At 50.6% G+C, this 14782-nt stretch overlaps 1 protein-coding gene across 2 annotated transcripts in view; it reads right to left on the bottom strand.

The window, feature by feature from the left end:
- The window catches only part of ogfod1 (2-oxoglutarate and iron-dependent oxygenase domain containing 1), a 62082-nt gene that overhangs the window by 30937 nt on the left and 16363 nt on the right, over positions 1 to 14782 (bottom strand). For both annotated transcript variants that reach the window (XM_072518543.1, XM_072518544.1), the window contains exon 4: positions 395 to 495. In XM_072518543.1, coding sequence (XP_072374644.1) covers positions 395 to 495 — 101 coding nt within the window. The remainder of the gene's footprint in view (positions 1 to 394; positions 496 to 14782) is intronic.

The raw sequence follows: 14782 nt of genomic DNA, 5'->3' as shown, positions 1-14782 counted from the left end.
ATAAATTTGAAACTAGCAAAACATTGCAATATTAAAGACCATCCTTACTGCTGAGACAAATTAATTCATTGTCTGCAATATTTTCAGGGCTTACCATACGACTCATCTATTATCTCTAGTGTATACCAAAGTCTTCATACACCAGATGTGCAGCATTCCCATTGCAAGTATGATTTCAAGAAGTATTTTCAATGTAACACTGTTTATGCAATATTGCCCCCTCTGACGACTATAATGCTTGTGAAATGTCACATATGTAATCACTCCAATGTAAAAGAAGTGCCAATGTGATACCACATGTGCAATAACACCAATATATCATACAGTATCCCAATAAGATGGTATGTGTGCAATGTATCCAATGCGTAAATATAATTTATTTAATGTTTTATACCTGTGTATTCATATTTAGCACAGGACAAATCCACCGTGCTCTCCAGTTTTATACCAAGAATATCTGACAACCATGTACGAAAATCTTCAAAGAGAACCTTCCTGGAGAGAGAAAAACAACTGAATAAGTGAATCTTAGTTAAACCAAAATTAAATCACAAATTCCACAAATGTTTAAGAGACTGGGGGTGGGGGGTGAGAGGGGGGGGGGGGGCTTCTGTGGGGAACCGAGTGAGTGAGTAACCATCTTTGCTCACAGGCAGAGAGCTCGGGTGCTGCCCCTTAACAAGGGGAGCCCTCACTGGTATAAAAACCCTGACCTGGGTGTAGGTCGGGGAGGGAGACCCTTTGGAGAGTGGAGAATTTGATTGTATTACTGATGAACCTTGTTCATCGCTTTCTACCTGCTGTTTCATGCATGCTGCTTTGACGGATTCCACACATTGTCTGCGAGTCCCTGCAGGCTGTAGGCAAGCAGGACCCTGAGGCTACAGGCCCAATCAGAGAGCCTTTAGCTTTGGAAGGTCATTGGGAGAGGTGAATGCAGCTCAGGCAGAAAGGAGAATATGAGGATATCCCAAAATAGAGGCATCCTTGGAAAAACTACCAGGTGGATAGATGCTGCCTATGTTCACGCGCCTCCACCCGCAACATGTTGGCCTGTCGACTTGTGTCCTAATTTCCAAGTTTCCTCCCAGTCCCGCCTTCAAATGTTCCTGCAGAGGGTACCATCACAATTTTGTCCAATGTGTCAGAGAACGAGCTGGGGGAAAGTCATTCATGAATACTTTATGTTCTTATAACGTGCCAGGCAATGGCACCGAGATGCAAATGTTATTGTCATTAAAACACTGGTCATGTTCATCGACTAAGTGAAAAGGATTTTCTCATGTATTACCTTGTATTGTGGACAGTTTGCTCATTGAAAGCATTGGAAGGAACACAATACAACATGGTGGTGAGAAACATTCAGTTAATGTTTAAAAAATATATGTGATTCAGGGTCCGTGAGCATAGATCACAGTTAAGTTTATGGGACTAAACCAGGATCACAATCACTAACAGTAGAAAGAACAGTGGCGAAGTGGTAATGTCACTGGACTAATAATCTAGAGACCCAGGGGACTTCCGGGTGCGGCGATGACCAGCTAAGTCGCACGTTTCGGCAGCTCCCGGTGGAACGGACTTTTGGGCTCTTAATAGGAGCCCCAACGGCAATTTTAACGGCTAAAAACACTGTGCGGTAAACCAGAAGGGAATCCCCCCTGGACACGGATGGAAAAAGGAGAGGAAAGTGGCCGGATTGCGGTGGATCCTTCAGAGCAGCGGCAAGGAAGGCAAGCAAAAACCAAGATGGCGTCGGAAGGTGGCAGTTTAATATGGGGCCCTGAACAACACGAGTTTTTGAAACGCTGCGTGGAAGAGCTTAAAAAGGAGATGAAGAAGGAGCTGTTGGCCCCGATATTACAGGCGATTGAAGGGCTAAAAGATGAGCAAAAGACCCAGGAGTGGGAGCTTCGGGTCGTGAAGGCAAAGGCTGCCGAGAACGAGGACGATATACAGGGCCTGGTGGTGAAGACAGAGATGCACGAGGCACACCATAAACGATGTGTGGAAAGGCTGGAGGTGCTGGAGAATAATGCGAGGAGGAAGAATTGAAGGATTCTTGGTCTTCCTGAAGGTGCAGAAGGGGCGGACGTCGGGGCATGTGAGCACGATGCTGCACTCGTTGATGGGATTGGAGGCCCCGACGGGTCCCCTGGAAGTGCAGGGAGCCTATCGAGTTATGGCGCGAAGACCGAGGGCTGGAGAAATTCCTCGAGCCATAGTGGTGAGATTCCTCCGTTTTAAGGACAGAGAGATGGTCCTAAGATGGGCAAAGAAAACTCGGAGCAGCAGATGGGAGAACGCGGTGATCCGCGTATATCAAGACTGGAGTGCGGAGATGGCGAGAAGGAGGGCGAGCTTTAATCGGGCCAAGGCGGTGCTTCATAAAAAGATCAAATTTGGAATGCTGCAGCCGGCAAGACTGTGGGTCACATATCAAGGGAAGCACCACTACTTTGAAACGGCGGATGAGGCGTGGACATTTATTGTTGAAGAGAAATTGGAATGAGTGGGTTATTAAAAAAGAACGTTTGAGACAAAGTGGTGGGGCGAATATGGGGGGCGAAGAGGGGGGAAAAAGGGGGGAAAGAGATGATTTTTGTTGTTATTAATCCTGCGACCCGGTAACTTTTCTCTCTTCCATAGGCTGTGGGGGAGGGAGGAAGGGAGGTGGAGGAGTTGGGGGCGTTGGCCATTGGGGGCGGGGCCAAAAGGGAAGCGCGGGCTTTGTTCCCGCGCTATGGTAATTATGGCGGGAATAGGGAAGCAGGAAGGAGGGGGCGTCGCACGGTGCGAGCCGAGGTCACGGGGGGAAGCCGTGGTCGGCCAGAGTTTGCTGACTTCTGGGAACAACATGGGGGGTGTAACTACGCTAGTGGGGGATCTAGCGGGGGGGGTGGGAGGGGGGGGATTTACTGGGTTGCTGCTGCTGGGGAGAAGGGGGAGCTGGTATGGGGTGGGGTGGGCGGGGCGGGGGGGCACCGCCTGGGGGGGACACAGCTGCGTGGGAACCGGGTGAGGAGCTGGGTAAAAGGGGATGGCTAATCGACAAGGGGGGGGGGGGTGGTAAAGAGCCCCCCAACCCGGCTGATCACGTGGAATGTGAGAGGGCTGAACGGGCCGATAAAGAGGGCACGGGTACTCGCACACCTAAAGAAACTTAAGGCAGATGTGGTTATGTTACAGGAGACGCATTTGAAACTGATAGACCAGGTTAGACTACGCAAAGGATGGGTGGGGCAGGTGTTTCATTCGGGGCTAGATGCGAAAAACAGGGGGGTGGCTATATTAGTGGGGAAGCGGGTAATGTTTGAGGCAAAGACCATAGTGGCGGATAGTGGGGGCAGATACGTGACGGTGAGTGGCAAATTACAGGGGGAGGCGGTGGTCTTAGTGAACGTATATGCCCCGAACTGGGATGATGCCAACTTTATGAGGCGCATATTAGGACGTATCCTGGACCTAGGAGGTGGGGAAGTTGGTAATGGGTGGAGATTTTAACACGGTGCTCGAACCAGGACTGGACAGATCGAGGTCCAGGACTGGAAGGAGGCCGGCAGCAGCCAAGGTGCTTAAAGACTTTATGGAGCAGATGGGAGGAGTAGACCCATGGAGATTTAGTAGACCTAGGAGTAAGGAGTTTTCGTTTTTCTCCTATGTCCACAAAGTTTATTCGCGAATAGACTTTTTTGTTTTGGGAAGGGCGTTGATCCCGAAGGTGAGGGGGACGGAGTATATGGCGAGAGCTATCTCGGATCACGCTCCACATTGGGTGGACTTGGAGATGGGGAGGAAAAAGAACGGCGTCCACCCTGGAGAATGGACATGGGACTAATGTTGGATGAGGGGGTGTGTCTAAGGGTGAGGGGGTGTATTGAAAAGTACTTGGAACTCAATGATAATGGGGAGGTCCAGGTGGGAGTGGTCTGGGAGGTGCTGAAGGCAGTGGTTAGAGGGGAGCTGATATCAATCAGGGCACATAAAGGAAAGCAGGAGAGTAGGGAACGGGAGCGGTTGCTGCAAGAACTTCTGAGGGTGGACAGGCAATATGCGGAGGCACCGGAGGAGGGACTGTACAGGGAAAGGCAAAGGCTACACGTAGAATTTGATTTGCTGACTACGGGTACTGCAGAGGCACAGTGGAGGAAGGCACAGGGTGTACAATACGAATATGGGGAGAAGGCGAGCAGGTTGCTGGCCCACCAATTGAGGAAAAGGGGAGCAGCGAGGGAAATAGGGGGAGTGAGGGATGAGGAGGGAGAGATGGAGCGGGGAGCGAAGAGAGTGAATGGAGTGTTCAAGGCATTCTATGAAAGATTATATGAAGCTCAGCCCCCGGATGGGAAGGAGAGAATGATGTGTTTTCTGGACCAGCTGGAATTTCCTAAGGTGGAGGAGCAGGAGAGGGTGGGACTGGGAGCACAGATCGAAATGGAGGAAGTAGTGAAAGGAATTAGGAGCATGCAGGCGGGGAAGGCTCCGGGGCCGGATGGATTCCCAGTTGAATTTTACAGGAAATATGTGGACTTGCTCGCCCCGCTACTGATGAGAACCTTCAATGAGGCGAGGGAAAGGGGACAGCTGCCCCCGACTATGTCAGAGGCAACGATATCGCTTCTCCTAAAGAAAGAAAAAGACCCGCTGCAATGCGGGTCCTATAGGCCTATTTCCCTCCTGAATGTAGACGCTAAGATTCTGGCCAAGGTAATGGCAATGAGGATAGAGGATTGTGTCCCGGGGGTGGTCCATGAGGACCAAACTGGGTTTGTGAAGGGGAGACAGCTGAATACGAATATACGGGGGCTGCTAGGGGTAATGATGATGCCCCCACCAGAGGGGGAAGCAGAGATAGTGGTGGTAATGGATGTCGAGAAAGCATTTGATAGAGTGGAGTGGGATTATTTGTGGGAGGTGTTGAGGAGATTTGGCTTTGGAGATGAGTATATTCGATGTATACAGCTGCTGTATAGGGCCCCGATGGCGAGCGTGGTCACGAATGGATGGGGGTCTGCATATTTTCGGCTCCATAGAGGGACGAGGCAGGGATGTCCTCTGTCCCCATTATTGTTTGCACTGGCGATTGAGCCCCTGGCAATAGCATTGAGGGGTTCCAGGAAGTGGAGGGGAGTACTCAGGGGAGGAGAAGAACACCGGGTATCTCTGTATGCGGACGATTTGTTGTTGTATGTGGCGGACCCGGCGGAGGGGATGCCAGAGATAATGCAGATACTTGGGGAGTTTGGAGAATTTTCAGGATATAAACTGAACATGGGGAAAAGTGAGTTGTTTGTGGTGCATCCAGGGGGGCAGAGCAGAGAAATAGAGGACTTACCGCTGAGGAAGGTAACAAGGGACTTTCGCTACTTGGGGATCCAGGTAGCCAAGAATTGGGGTACATTGCACAGGTTAAATTTAACGCGGTTGGTGGAACAGATGGAGGAGGACTTCAAGAGATGGGACATGGTATCCCTGTCACTGGCAGGGAGGGTGCAGGCGGTTAAAATGGTGGTCCTCCCGAGATTCCTTTTTGTGTTTCAGTGCCTCCCGGTGGTGATCACGAAGGCTTTTTTCAAAAGGATTGAGAAGAGTATCATGAGTTTTGTGTGGGCCGGGAAGACCCCGAGAGTGAGATGGGGATTTTTGCAGCGTAGTAGGGATCAGGGGGGATTGGCACTACCGAGCCTAAGTGAGTACTACTGGGCCGCCAATATCTCAATGGTATGCAAGTGGATGGGAGAAGAGGAGGGAGCGGCGTGGAAGAGATTGGAGAGGGCGTCCTGCAGGGGGACTAGCCTACAAGCTATGGTGACGGCGCCGTTGCCGTTCTCACCGAAGAAATACACCACAAGCCCGGTGGTGGTGGCTACTCTGAAAATCTGGGGGCAGTGGAGACGGCATAGGGGTAAGACGGGAGCTTCGGGGTGGTCCCAGATAAGAAATAACCATAGGTTTGCTCTGGGGAGAATGGATGGGGGATTTGGAACATGGCAAAGAGCAGGAGTAACACAATTGAGAGATCTGTTTGTAGATGGGACGTTTGCAAGTCTGGGAGCGCTGACCGAAAAATATGGGTTGCCCCAAGGGAATGCATTCCGGTATATGCAACTGAGGGCTTTTGCGAGGCAACAGGTGAGGGAATTCCCGCAGCTCTGGACGCAGGAGGTGCAGGACAGAGTGATCTCAAAGACATGGGTGGGGGACGGTAAGGTGTCAGACATATATAGGGAAATGAGGGACGAGGGGGAGATCATGGTAGATGAGCTGAAAGGGAAATGGGAAGAGGAGCTGGGGGAGGAGATTGAGGAGGGGCTGTGGGCTGATGCCCTAAGTAGGGTAAATTCATCGTCCTCGTGTGCCAGGCTAAGCCTGATACAATTTAAGGTGTTACACAGGGCGCATATGACTGGAGCACGGCTCAGTAAAGAGACTGATGTTTTGGCCTTTGCGTCCCTAGTAGCCCGGCGCAGGATACTGTTGATGTGGAAGGAAGCCAAGAAGCCAAGCCCCCGGGTGTGGAGACCTGGATAAATGACATGGCAGGGTTTATAAAGTTGGAACGGATTAAGTTCGTCCTAAGGGGATCGGCTCAAGGGTTCACCAGGCGGTGGCAACCGTTCGTCGAATACCTCACAGAAGGATAGAGGGAATGGAAAAGAAGAAGTCAGCAGCAGCAACCGGGGGGGGGTGGGGGGGGGGAGGAACCAGAAGGACTCTCAGGGATGTTAGTGTACATGTATAATATGTATAGGTTGTTGTTATAGGTAATTGTATATTGGACTGTTGAATTGTATTTTTGGAGAGTATTTATTTGGGACAAGGCAGTTGCCATTTAGTTTTGTTTTTTAATTTTGATGTTGTTTATATATTATTTATTTCTTGCTTAAAACTGGCCATTGTTATTTATATTGTTATATTACTGTGTAAAGGATACACAATGTACTGTCATGGTTGGCCAAAAATTTTGAATAAAATATATATTTTTTTAAAAATCTAGAGACCCAGTGTTATGGGTCAGGGTTTAGAGAACAAAAACAAAGAGCAAAGAAATGTACAGCACAGGAACAGGCCCTTCGGCCCCCAAGCTCGTGCAGACCATGCTGCCCGACTAAACTACAATCTTCTACACTTCCTGGGTCCGTAGCCCTCTATTCCCATCCTATTCATGTATTTGTCAAGATGCCCCTTAAATGTCACTATCGCCCCTGCTTCCACCACCTCCTCCGGTAGCGAGTTCCAGGCACCCACTACCCTCTGTGTAAAAGACTTGCCTCGTACATCTACTCTAAACCTTGCCCCTCTCACCTTAAACCCATGCCCCCTAGTAATTGACCCCTCTACCCTGGGGAAAAGCCTCTGACTATCCACTCTGTCTATGCCCCTCATAATTTTGTAGACCTCTATCAGGTCGCCCCTCAGCCTCCGTCGTTCCAGTGAGAACAAACCGAGTTTATTCAACCGTTCCTCATAGCTAATGCCCTCCATACCAGGCAACATTCTGGTAAATCTCTTCTGCACCCTCTCTAAAGCCTCCACATCCTTCTGGTAGTGTGGCGACCAGAATTGAACACTATACTCCAAGTGTGGCCTAACTAAAGTTCTATACAGCTGCAACATGACTTGCCAATTCTTATACTCAATGCCCCGGCCAATGAAGGCAAGCATGCCTATGCCTTCTCGACTACCTTCTCCACCTGTGTTGCCCCTTTCAGTGACCTGTGGACCTGTACTCCTAGATCTCTCTGACTTTCAATACTCTTGAGGGTTCTACCATTCACTGTATATTCCCTGCCTGCATTAGACCTTCCAAAATGCATTACCTCACATTTGTCCGGATTAAACTCCATCTGCCATCTCTCCACCCAAGTCTCCAAACAATCTAAATCCTGCTGTATCCTCTGACAGTCCTCATCGCTATCCGCAATTCCACTAACCTTTTGTGTCGTCTGCAAACTTACTAATCAGACCAGTTACATTTTCCTCCAAATCATTTATATATACTACAAACAGCAACGGTCCCAGCACTGATCCCTGCGGAACACCACTGGTCACAGCCCTCCAATTAGAAAAGCATCCTTCGACTTCCGGTTGCGGCGATGACCAGCTAAGCCGCACGTTTCGGCGGCTCCAGCTCCAACGGACCTTCGGGCTCTTTTAAGAGCCCCAACGGGAAATTTTCGCGCGACGAAACCCGGTGTGGGGTGAGTGAATAGGGAGTCCCCCCCCCAACGAAAGAGGAAAATATCGGCGGCGGCGGCTGCAGCGAGAGGAATCCTCGACGATAGGGACAGAAAGGAAAGAGAAACAAGATGGCGGCGGAGAAAGCTCAGGCGACATGGGGGCCCAATCAAGATGAATTCCTAAGACGGTGTGTGGAGCTACTAAAGAAGGAGGTGCTGACCCCGATGCTACAGGCAATTGAGGGGCTTAAGGAGGCACAAAGGACCCAGGAGACAGAGCTCCGCGTGGTGGAGCAGAAGGTAACGGATAATGAGGACGAGATCCTGGGCCTGGCGGTCAAAACACAGACGCACGAGGCGCTCCACAAAAAGTGCATTGAAAGGATTGAGGCCCTAGAAAACAGAGCACGAAGGAAGAACCTTCGGATTCTGGGTCTCCCTGAGGGAATGGAAGGAGCGGACTGCGGGGCTTACGTGAGCACGATGCTAAGCTCGCTGATGGGAGCTGAGGCCCCTTTGGGCCCCTTAGAAGTGGAGGGGGCTCATCGGATCCCGGCGAGGAGACCAAAAGCGGGAGAACCACCTAGGGCGACAATCGTGCGATTTCACCGCTTTAAAGATAGAGAAGTGGTTCTGAGATGGGCCAAAAAAGTACAGAGTAGCAGATGGGAGAATGCAGTGGTACGGGTGTACCAGGATTGGAGTGCGGAGGTGGCGAGAAGGAGGAGAGTTTTAACCGAGCCAAGGAGGTGTTACACAAGAAGGTGAAGTTTGGGATGCTGCAGCCGGCACGACTATGGGTCACGTACCAGGAGAGACATCACTGTTTCGAAACGGCGGAAGAAGCATGGACCTTTATTAAAGATGAGAAATTGGATCAGAACTGAGGGACTGATATTGCAGGGAAATGTTACTGTCGATGTAAATAGAGAAGTAAATTGGGAAGGGGGGAGACACTAAGAAATGTGGGCGCCGGTGGGGGGGGAAAAGAAGGGACATAGGCGGATGATGAGGAATGGGAGTGGGATGGGAAAGGGAGCTGCGCCACAAGAGGCGGGTCAGCTATAGAGATGTTCCCGCGCCAGAAAGATAATGGCGGGAAGATAGGCGCAAGGTAGATGGGAGTTCCCCACACGGGGGGGGGGGGGGTCAAGGAGTGAGCAGGAGTAGCCGGGGTCAGTTGAAGTCAGTTGACTTGCGGAAGTAATATGGGGGGAGCAATCACGCTAGAGGGGGATCTTTGGGGGGGGGGGGGGGATAACTGGTTTGCTGCTGCGGAAATCAGAGGAACTGGCTAAAGAATGGGTGGTCGGGGCTGGAATGCGACACCTGGGGAACGAGTGGGAGCGCGGAAGCGGGACGTGGGACTGGCCTAGAGAAGGTGATGGCTAGTCGACACGGGAAGGGGGCAGGTAGCCCCCTAGTGAGGCTGATCACGTGGAACGTGAGAGGCCTAAATGGACCGATTAAAAGGGCCCGAGTGCTCGCACACTTGAAAGGACAAAGGGCAGACGTGGTTATGCTCCAGGAGACGCACCTGAAGGTGGAGGACCAAGTTAGGTTAAGGAAAGGATGGGTGGGACAGGTGTTCCATTCAGGGCTAGATGCAAAGAATAGAGGGGTGGCCATACTGGTGGGGAAACGGGTAGCATTCGAAGCAAGGAGCATTGTAGCAGATAGTAGAGGCAGATATGTAATGGTGAGTGGCAGGTTGGAGGGAATGGAGGTTGTGTTGGTTAACGTATATGCCCCGAATTGGGACGATGCGGGATTTATGAGGCGAATGTTGGGACGTTTACCAGACCTGGAGGTAGGAAACTTGATATTGGGAGGAGACTTCAACACCGTGCTGGACCCAGGGTTAGATAGATCCAGATCTAAGACAGGAAGAAGGCCGGCAGCGGCCAAGGTGCTTAAGGGGTTTATGGACTAAATGAGGGGAGTGGATCCATGGCGATTTCTTAGACCAAAGGCCAGGGAGTTCTCCTTCTTCTCCCATGTTCATAAAGTGTACTCCCAGATAGATTTTTTTGTTTTGGGAAGGTCATTGATCTAGAGGGTGGAAGAAGCTGAGTATTCAGCCATAGCCATTTCGGATCATGCCCCACATTGGGTGGACCTGGAACTAGGAGAGGAGAGGGAGCAGCGAGCACTCTGGCGATTAGATGTGGGATTGTTGGCGGATGAGGGAGTTTGTGGAAGAGTGCGGGGATGTATCAAGAGGTACCTGGAGGCCAATGACGACGGGGAGGTCCGAGTGGGAGTGGTATGGGAAGCACTAAAAGCGGTGGTCAGAGGAGAGCTGATCTCCATCAGGGCCCACAAAGGGAAAACAGAGGCCAAGGAAAGGGAAAGACTACTGGGGGAGATCTTAGGGTGGACAGGGAATTTGCGGAGACCCCGGAAGAGGGACTGTACAGGGAGAGACGACGACTCCAGACGGAGTTCGACCTTCTGACCACCAGGAGGGCGGAGGTGCTGTGGAGGAAGGCACAGGGGGTGAGGTAGGAGTATGGGGAAAAAGCTAGTCGCCTGTTGGCCCATCAGCTGCGAAAGAGGACAGCGGCGAGGGAGATAGGGGGAATTAGAGATGAAAAGGGAGCTACGGTGCGGAGAGCAGGGAAGAAAAACGAGGTGTTTAAGACCTTCTACGAAGGACTGTATAGGTCCCAACCCCCGGAGGGAAAAGAGAAGATGCGGCAGTTCCTGGATCAATTGAGGTTCCCGAGGGTGGAGGAGCAGGAGATGGAAGGCCTGGGGGCACTGATTGGGGTGGACGAGGTTATTAAAGGGATGGGGAATATGCAGGCAGGGAAGGCTCCGGGACCGAATGGGTTCCCGGTGGAATTTTATAGAAAATATGTGGACCTGCTGGCCCCGCTGTTGGTGAGGACTTTTAACGAGGCCAGGGAAGGAGGGACTCTACCCCCGACAATGTCGGAGGCGACGATATCGCTAATTTTGAAGCGGGATAAAGATCCGCTGCAGTGCGGGTCCTATAGACCTATCTCACTATTGAATGTGGACGCCAAATTGCTAGCAAAGGTGCTGGCATCGAGGATAGAGGACTGTGTCCCGGGGGTGGTGCACGAAGACCAGACAGGGTTCGTAAAGGGGTGACAACTAAATGTCAACGTGCGACGGCTATTAGGGGTGATAATGATGCCCCCAGTAGAGGGGGAGGCAGAGATAGTGGCGGCAATGGATGCAGAGAAGGCATTTGACAGGGTGGAGTGGGAGTACTTATGGGAGGTGCTAAGGAGGTTCGGGTTCGGGAACGGGTTTATTAGCTGGGTCAAACTTCTCTATGGGGCCCCAACGGCGAGTGTGGTCACGGGTCGGCAAAGATCGGAGTATTTCCGACTATACAGGGGAACAAGGCAGGGATGCCCGCTATCTCCAATACTGTTCGCGTTGGCAATTGAACCACTGGCCATGGCGCTGAGAGACTCCAGGAAATGGAGAGGGGTGATTAGAGGGGGAGAAGAACACAGAGTGTCGCTTTACGCAGATGACCTACTGTTGTATGTGACGGACCCAGTGGGGGGGATGACAGAGGTCATGCAGATATTGAGGGAGTTCGGAGATTTCTCGGGATATAGGCTTAACATGGGGAAGAGTGAACTTTTCGTGATACACCCTGGGGACCAGAGTAGAGGGATAGAAGGCCTGCCTCTAAGGAAATTGGAAAGAAACTTTCGATACCTGGGGATTCAGATCGCCAGGAGCTGGGGAACCTTGCACAGACTTAATCTGACACGATTGGTAGAACAAATGGAAGAGGACTTCAAGAGGTGGGACATGCAGCCACTGTCACTGGCGGGCAGAGTGCAGGCAATTAAGATGACAGTCCTCCCGAGGTTCCTATTTGTATTCCAATGTCTCCCTATACTGATCACTAAGGCCTTCTTTAAAAAAATAGACAGGAGTATCACGAGCTTCGTGTGGGGGAAAAGTCCCGAGGGTAAGGAGGGGATTCCTACAACGTAGCAGAGACAGAGGGGAACTGGCGCTGCCGAATTTGGGCGACTACTATTGGGCTGCCAATAAGTAAGTGGATGATGGAGGGAGAGGGAGCGGCGTGGAAAAGACTGGAGAGAAAGTCCTGTAAAGGGACGAGTCTAGAGGCGTTGGTGACGGCGCCGCTACCGCTCTCACCAAAAGAATTTACCACAAACCCAGTGGTGGCGGCAACATTAAATATCTGGGGACAATGGAGACGACAGGGAGGTGTGCTGGGAGCCCTGGTGGGGTCCCCAATCAGGAACAACCATAGGTTTGCCCCAGGGAAGATGGATGGAGGATTCCAGAGCTGGCACCAATTGGGAATTAGGAGGGTGGGAGATTTATTTATAGACGGGACGTTTGCGAGCTTGGGAGCGTTGGAGGAAAAGTATAAGCTGCCCCGGGGAAACCTTTTCAGGTATATGCAGGTGGGCGTTCACAAGACAACAGATGAGGGAATTTCCATTGCTCCCGGCACAGGGGATCCAGGATAGAATGCTCTCGCGGGTGTGGGTCGGAGAGGGCAAGGTGTCAGAGATATACCGAGAGTTGAGAGAAGAGGGGGAGGAGTTGGTGGGCGAACTGAAAGGAAAATGGGAAGAAGAGCTCGGGGAGGAGATAGAGGAGGGTATGTGGGCTGATGCCCTAAGCAGGGTAAATTCCTCTTCATCGTGCGCCAGGCTTAGCCTGATTCAATTTAAGGTGCTACATAGAGCACACATAACGGGAGAAAGGTTGAGCAGGTTCTTCGGAGTGGAGGACAAGTGTGGGAGGTGCGGCGGAAGCCCGGCAAACCACACACATGTTTTGGTCGTGCCCGGCACTGGAGGGGTATTGGAGGGGAGTGACGGGAGTGATCTCGAAGGTGGTGAAGGTCCGGGTCAAACCAGGCTGGGGGTTAGCTTTATTTGGAGTTGCGGATGAGCCGGGAGTGCAGGAGGCGAAAGAGGCCGATGTTGTGGCTTTTGCGTCCCTAGTAGCCCGGCGTAGGATTTTACTCATGTGGAAGGAAGCGAAACCCCCCCGGACTGGAGGCCTGGACAAACGATATTGCGGGGTTCATAAAACTGGAGCAGATGAAGTTTGCGCTGAGAGGATCGGCTCAAGGGTTCACCAGGCGGTGGCAGCCATTCCTTGACCTAGGGGAATGTTAGAGGGAAGATAGATGACCAGCAGCAGCAACCCAGGGGGGAGGGGGGGGGGGGGGGAAGTTTTATTTTATGTTAAATGATTAGTTTACCATGTTGGTTAGTTACTTATTATTAGACTGTGGTTACTATGTTACATGTACTGTTAAATTTTCTTTTTCTTATGTTTGATGTGTAAGGGGAAAAAATTGTGATCGAAAAATTTCAATAAAATATATTTTTTTTTTAAAAAGAAAAGCATCCTTCCATTGCTACTCTCTGCCTTCTATGACCTAGCCAGTTCTGTATCCACCTTGCCAGCTCACCCCTGATCCAGTGTGACTTCACCTTTTGTACTAGTCTACCATGAGGGACCTTGTCAAAGGCCTTGCTGAAGTCCATATAGACAACATCCACTGCCCTACCTGCATCAATCATCTTTGTGACCTCCTCGGAAAAACTCTGTGAAGTTAATGAGACACGACCTCCCCTTCACAAAACCATGCTGCCTCTCACTAATACATCCATTTGCTTCCAAATGGGAGTAGATCCTGTCTCGAAGAATTCTCTCCAGTAATTTCCCTACCACTGAAGTAAGGCTCACCGGCCTGTAGTTCCCTGGATTATCCTTGCTACCCCTCTTAAACAAAGGAACAACATTGGTTATTCTCCAGTCCTCCGGGACATCACCTGAAGACAGTGAGGATCCAAAGATTTCTGTCAAGGCCTCAGCAATTTCCTCTCTAGCCTCCTTCAGTATTCTGGGGTAGATCCCATCAGGCCCTGGGGACTTATCTACCTTAATATTTTTTAAGACGCCCAACACCTCGTCTTTTTGGATCTCAATGTGACCCAGGCATCTACACACCCTTCTCCAGACTCAACATCTACCAATTCCTTCTCTTTGGTGAACACTGATGCAAAGTATTCATAGTACCTCGTCCATTTCCTCTGGCTCCACACATAGATTCCCTTGCCTATCCTTCAGTGGGCCAACCCTTTCCCTGGCTACCCTCTTGCTTTTTATGTACGTGTAAAAAGCCTTGGGATTTTCCTTAACCCTATTTGCCAATGGCTTTTCGTGACCCCTTCTAGCCCTCCTGACTCCTTGCTTAAGTTCCTTCCTACTTTCCTTATATTCCACACAGGCTTCATCTGTTCCCAGCCTTTTAGCCCTGACAAATGCCTCCTTTTTCTTTTTGACGAGAACCCCAAAGTGTATCATGGAGTTCACCTGACCCACAACTTTTAATAGACTGTGGTTATGGGGCGTAAACGGGCTTACCTTACAGGTAACAAAGAGTTAAAGTACTTTTAAATTAAAACAACGTTTATTTATGAGTCCAGTTAACACTTTGTAAACCCAAAGTAAACATCTTAACAACTATCAACATCAATAAATCCCCCAAAGAATACAGTATGCTCTAAGTAACTCTGAATCTTTCCTTGCAACATCCATAAGACAAAAAGAAC

The sequence above is a fragment of the Scyliorhinus torazame genome, chromosome 10 (genome assembly GCF_047496885.1).
Source record: "Scyliorhinus torazame isolate Kashiwa2021f chromosome 10, sScyTor2.1, whole genome shotgun sequence".
Lineage (NCBI taxonomy): Eukaryota > Metazoa > Chordata > Chondrichthyes > Carcharhiniformes > Scyliorhinidae > Scyliorhinus > Scyliorhinus torazame.
This window is presented reverse-complemented; position numbering and strand designations above follow the sequence as displayed.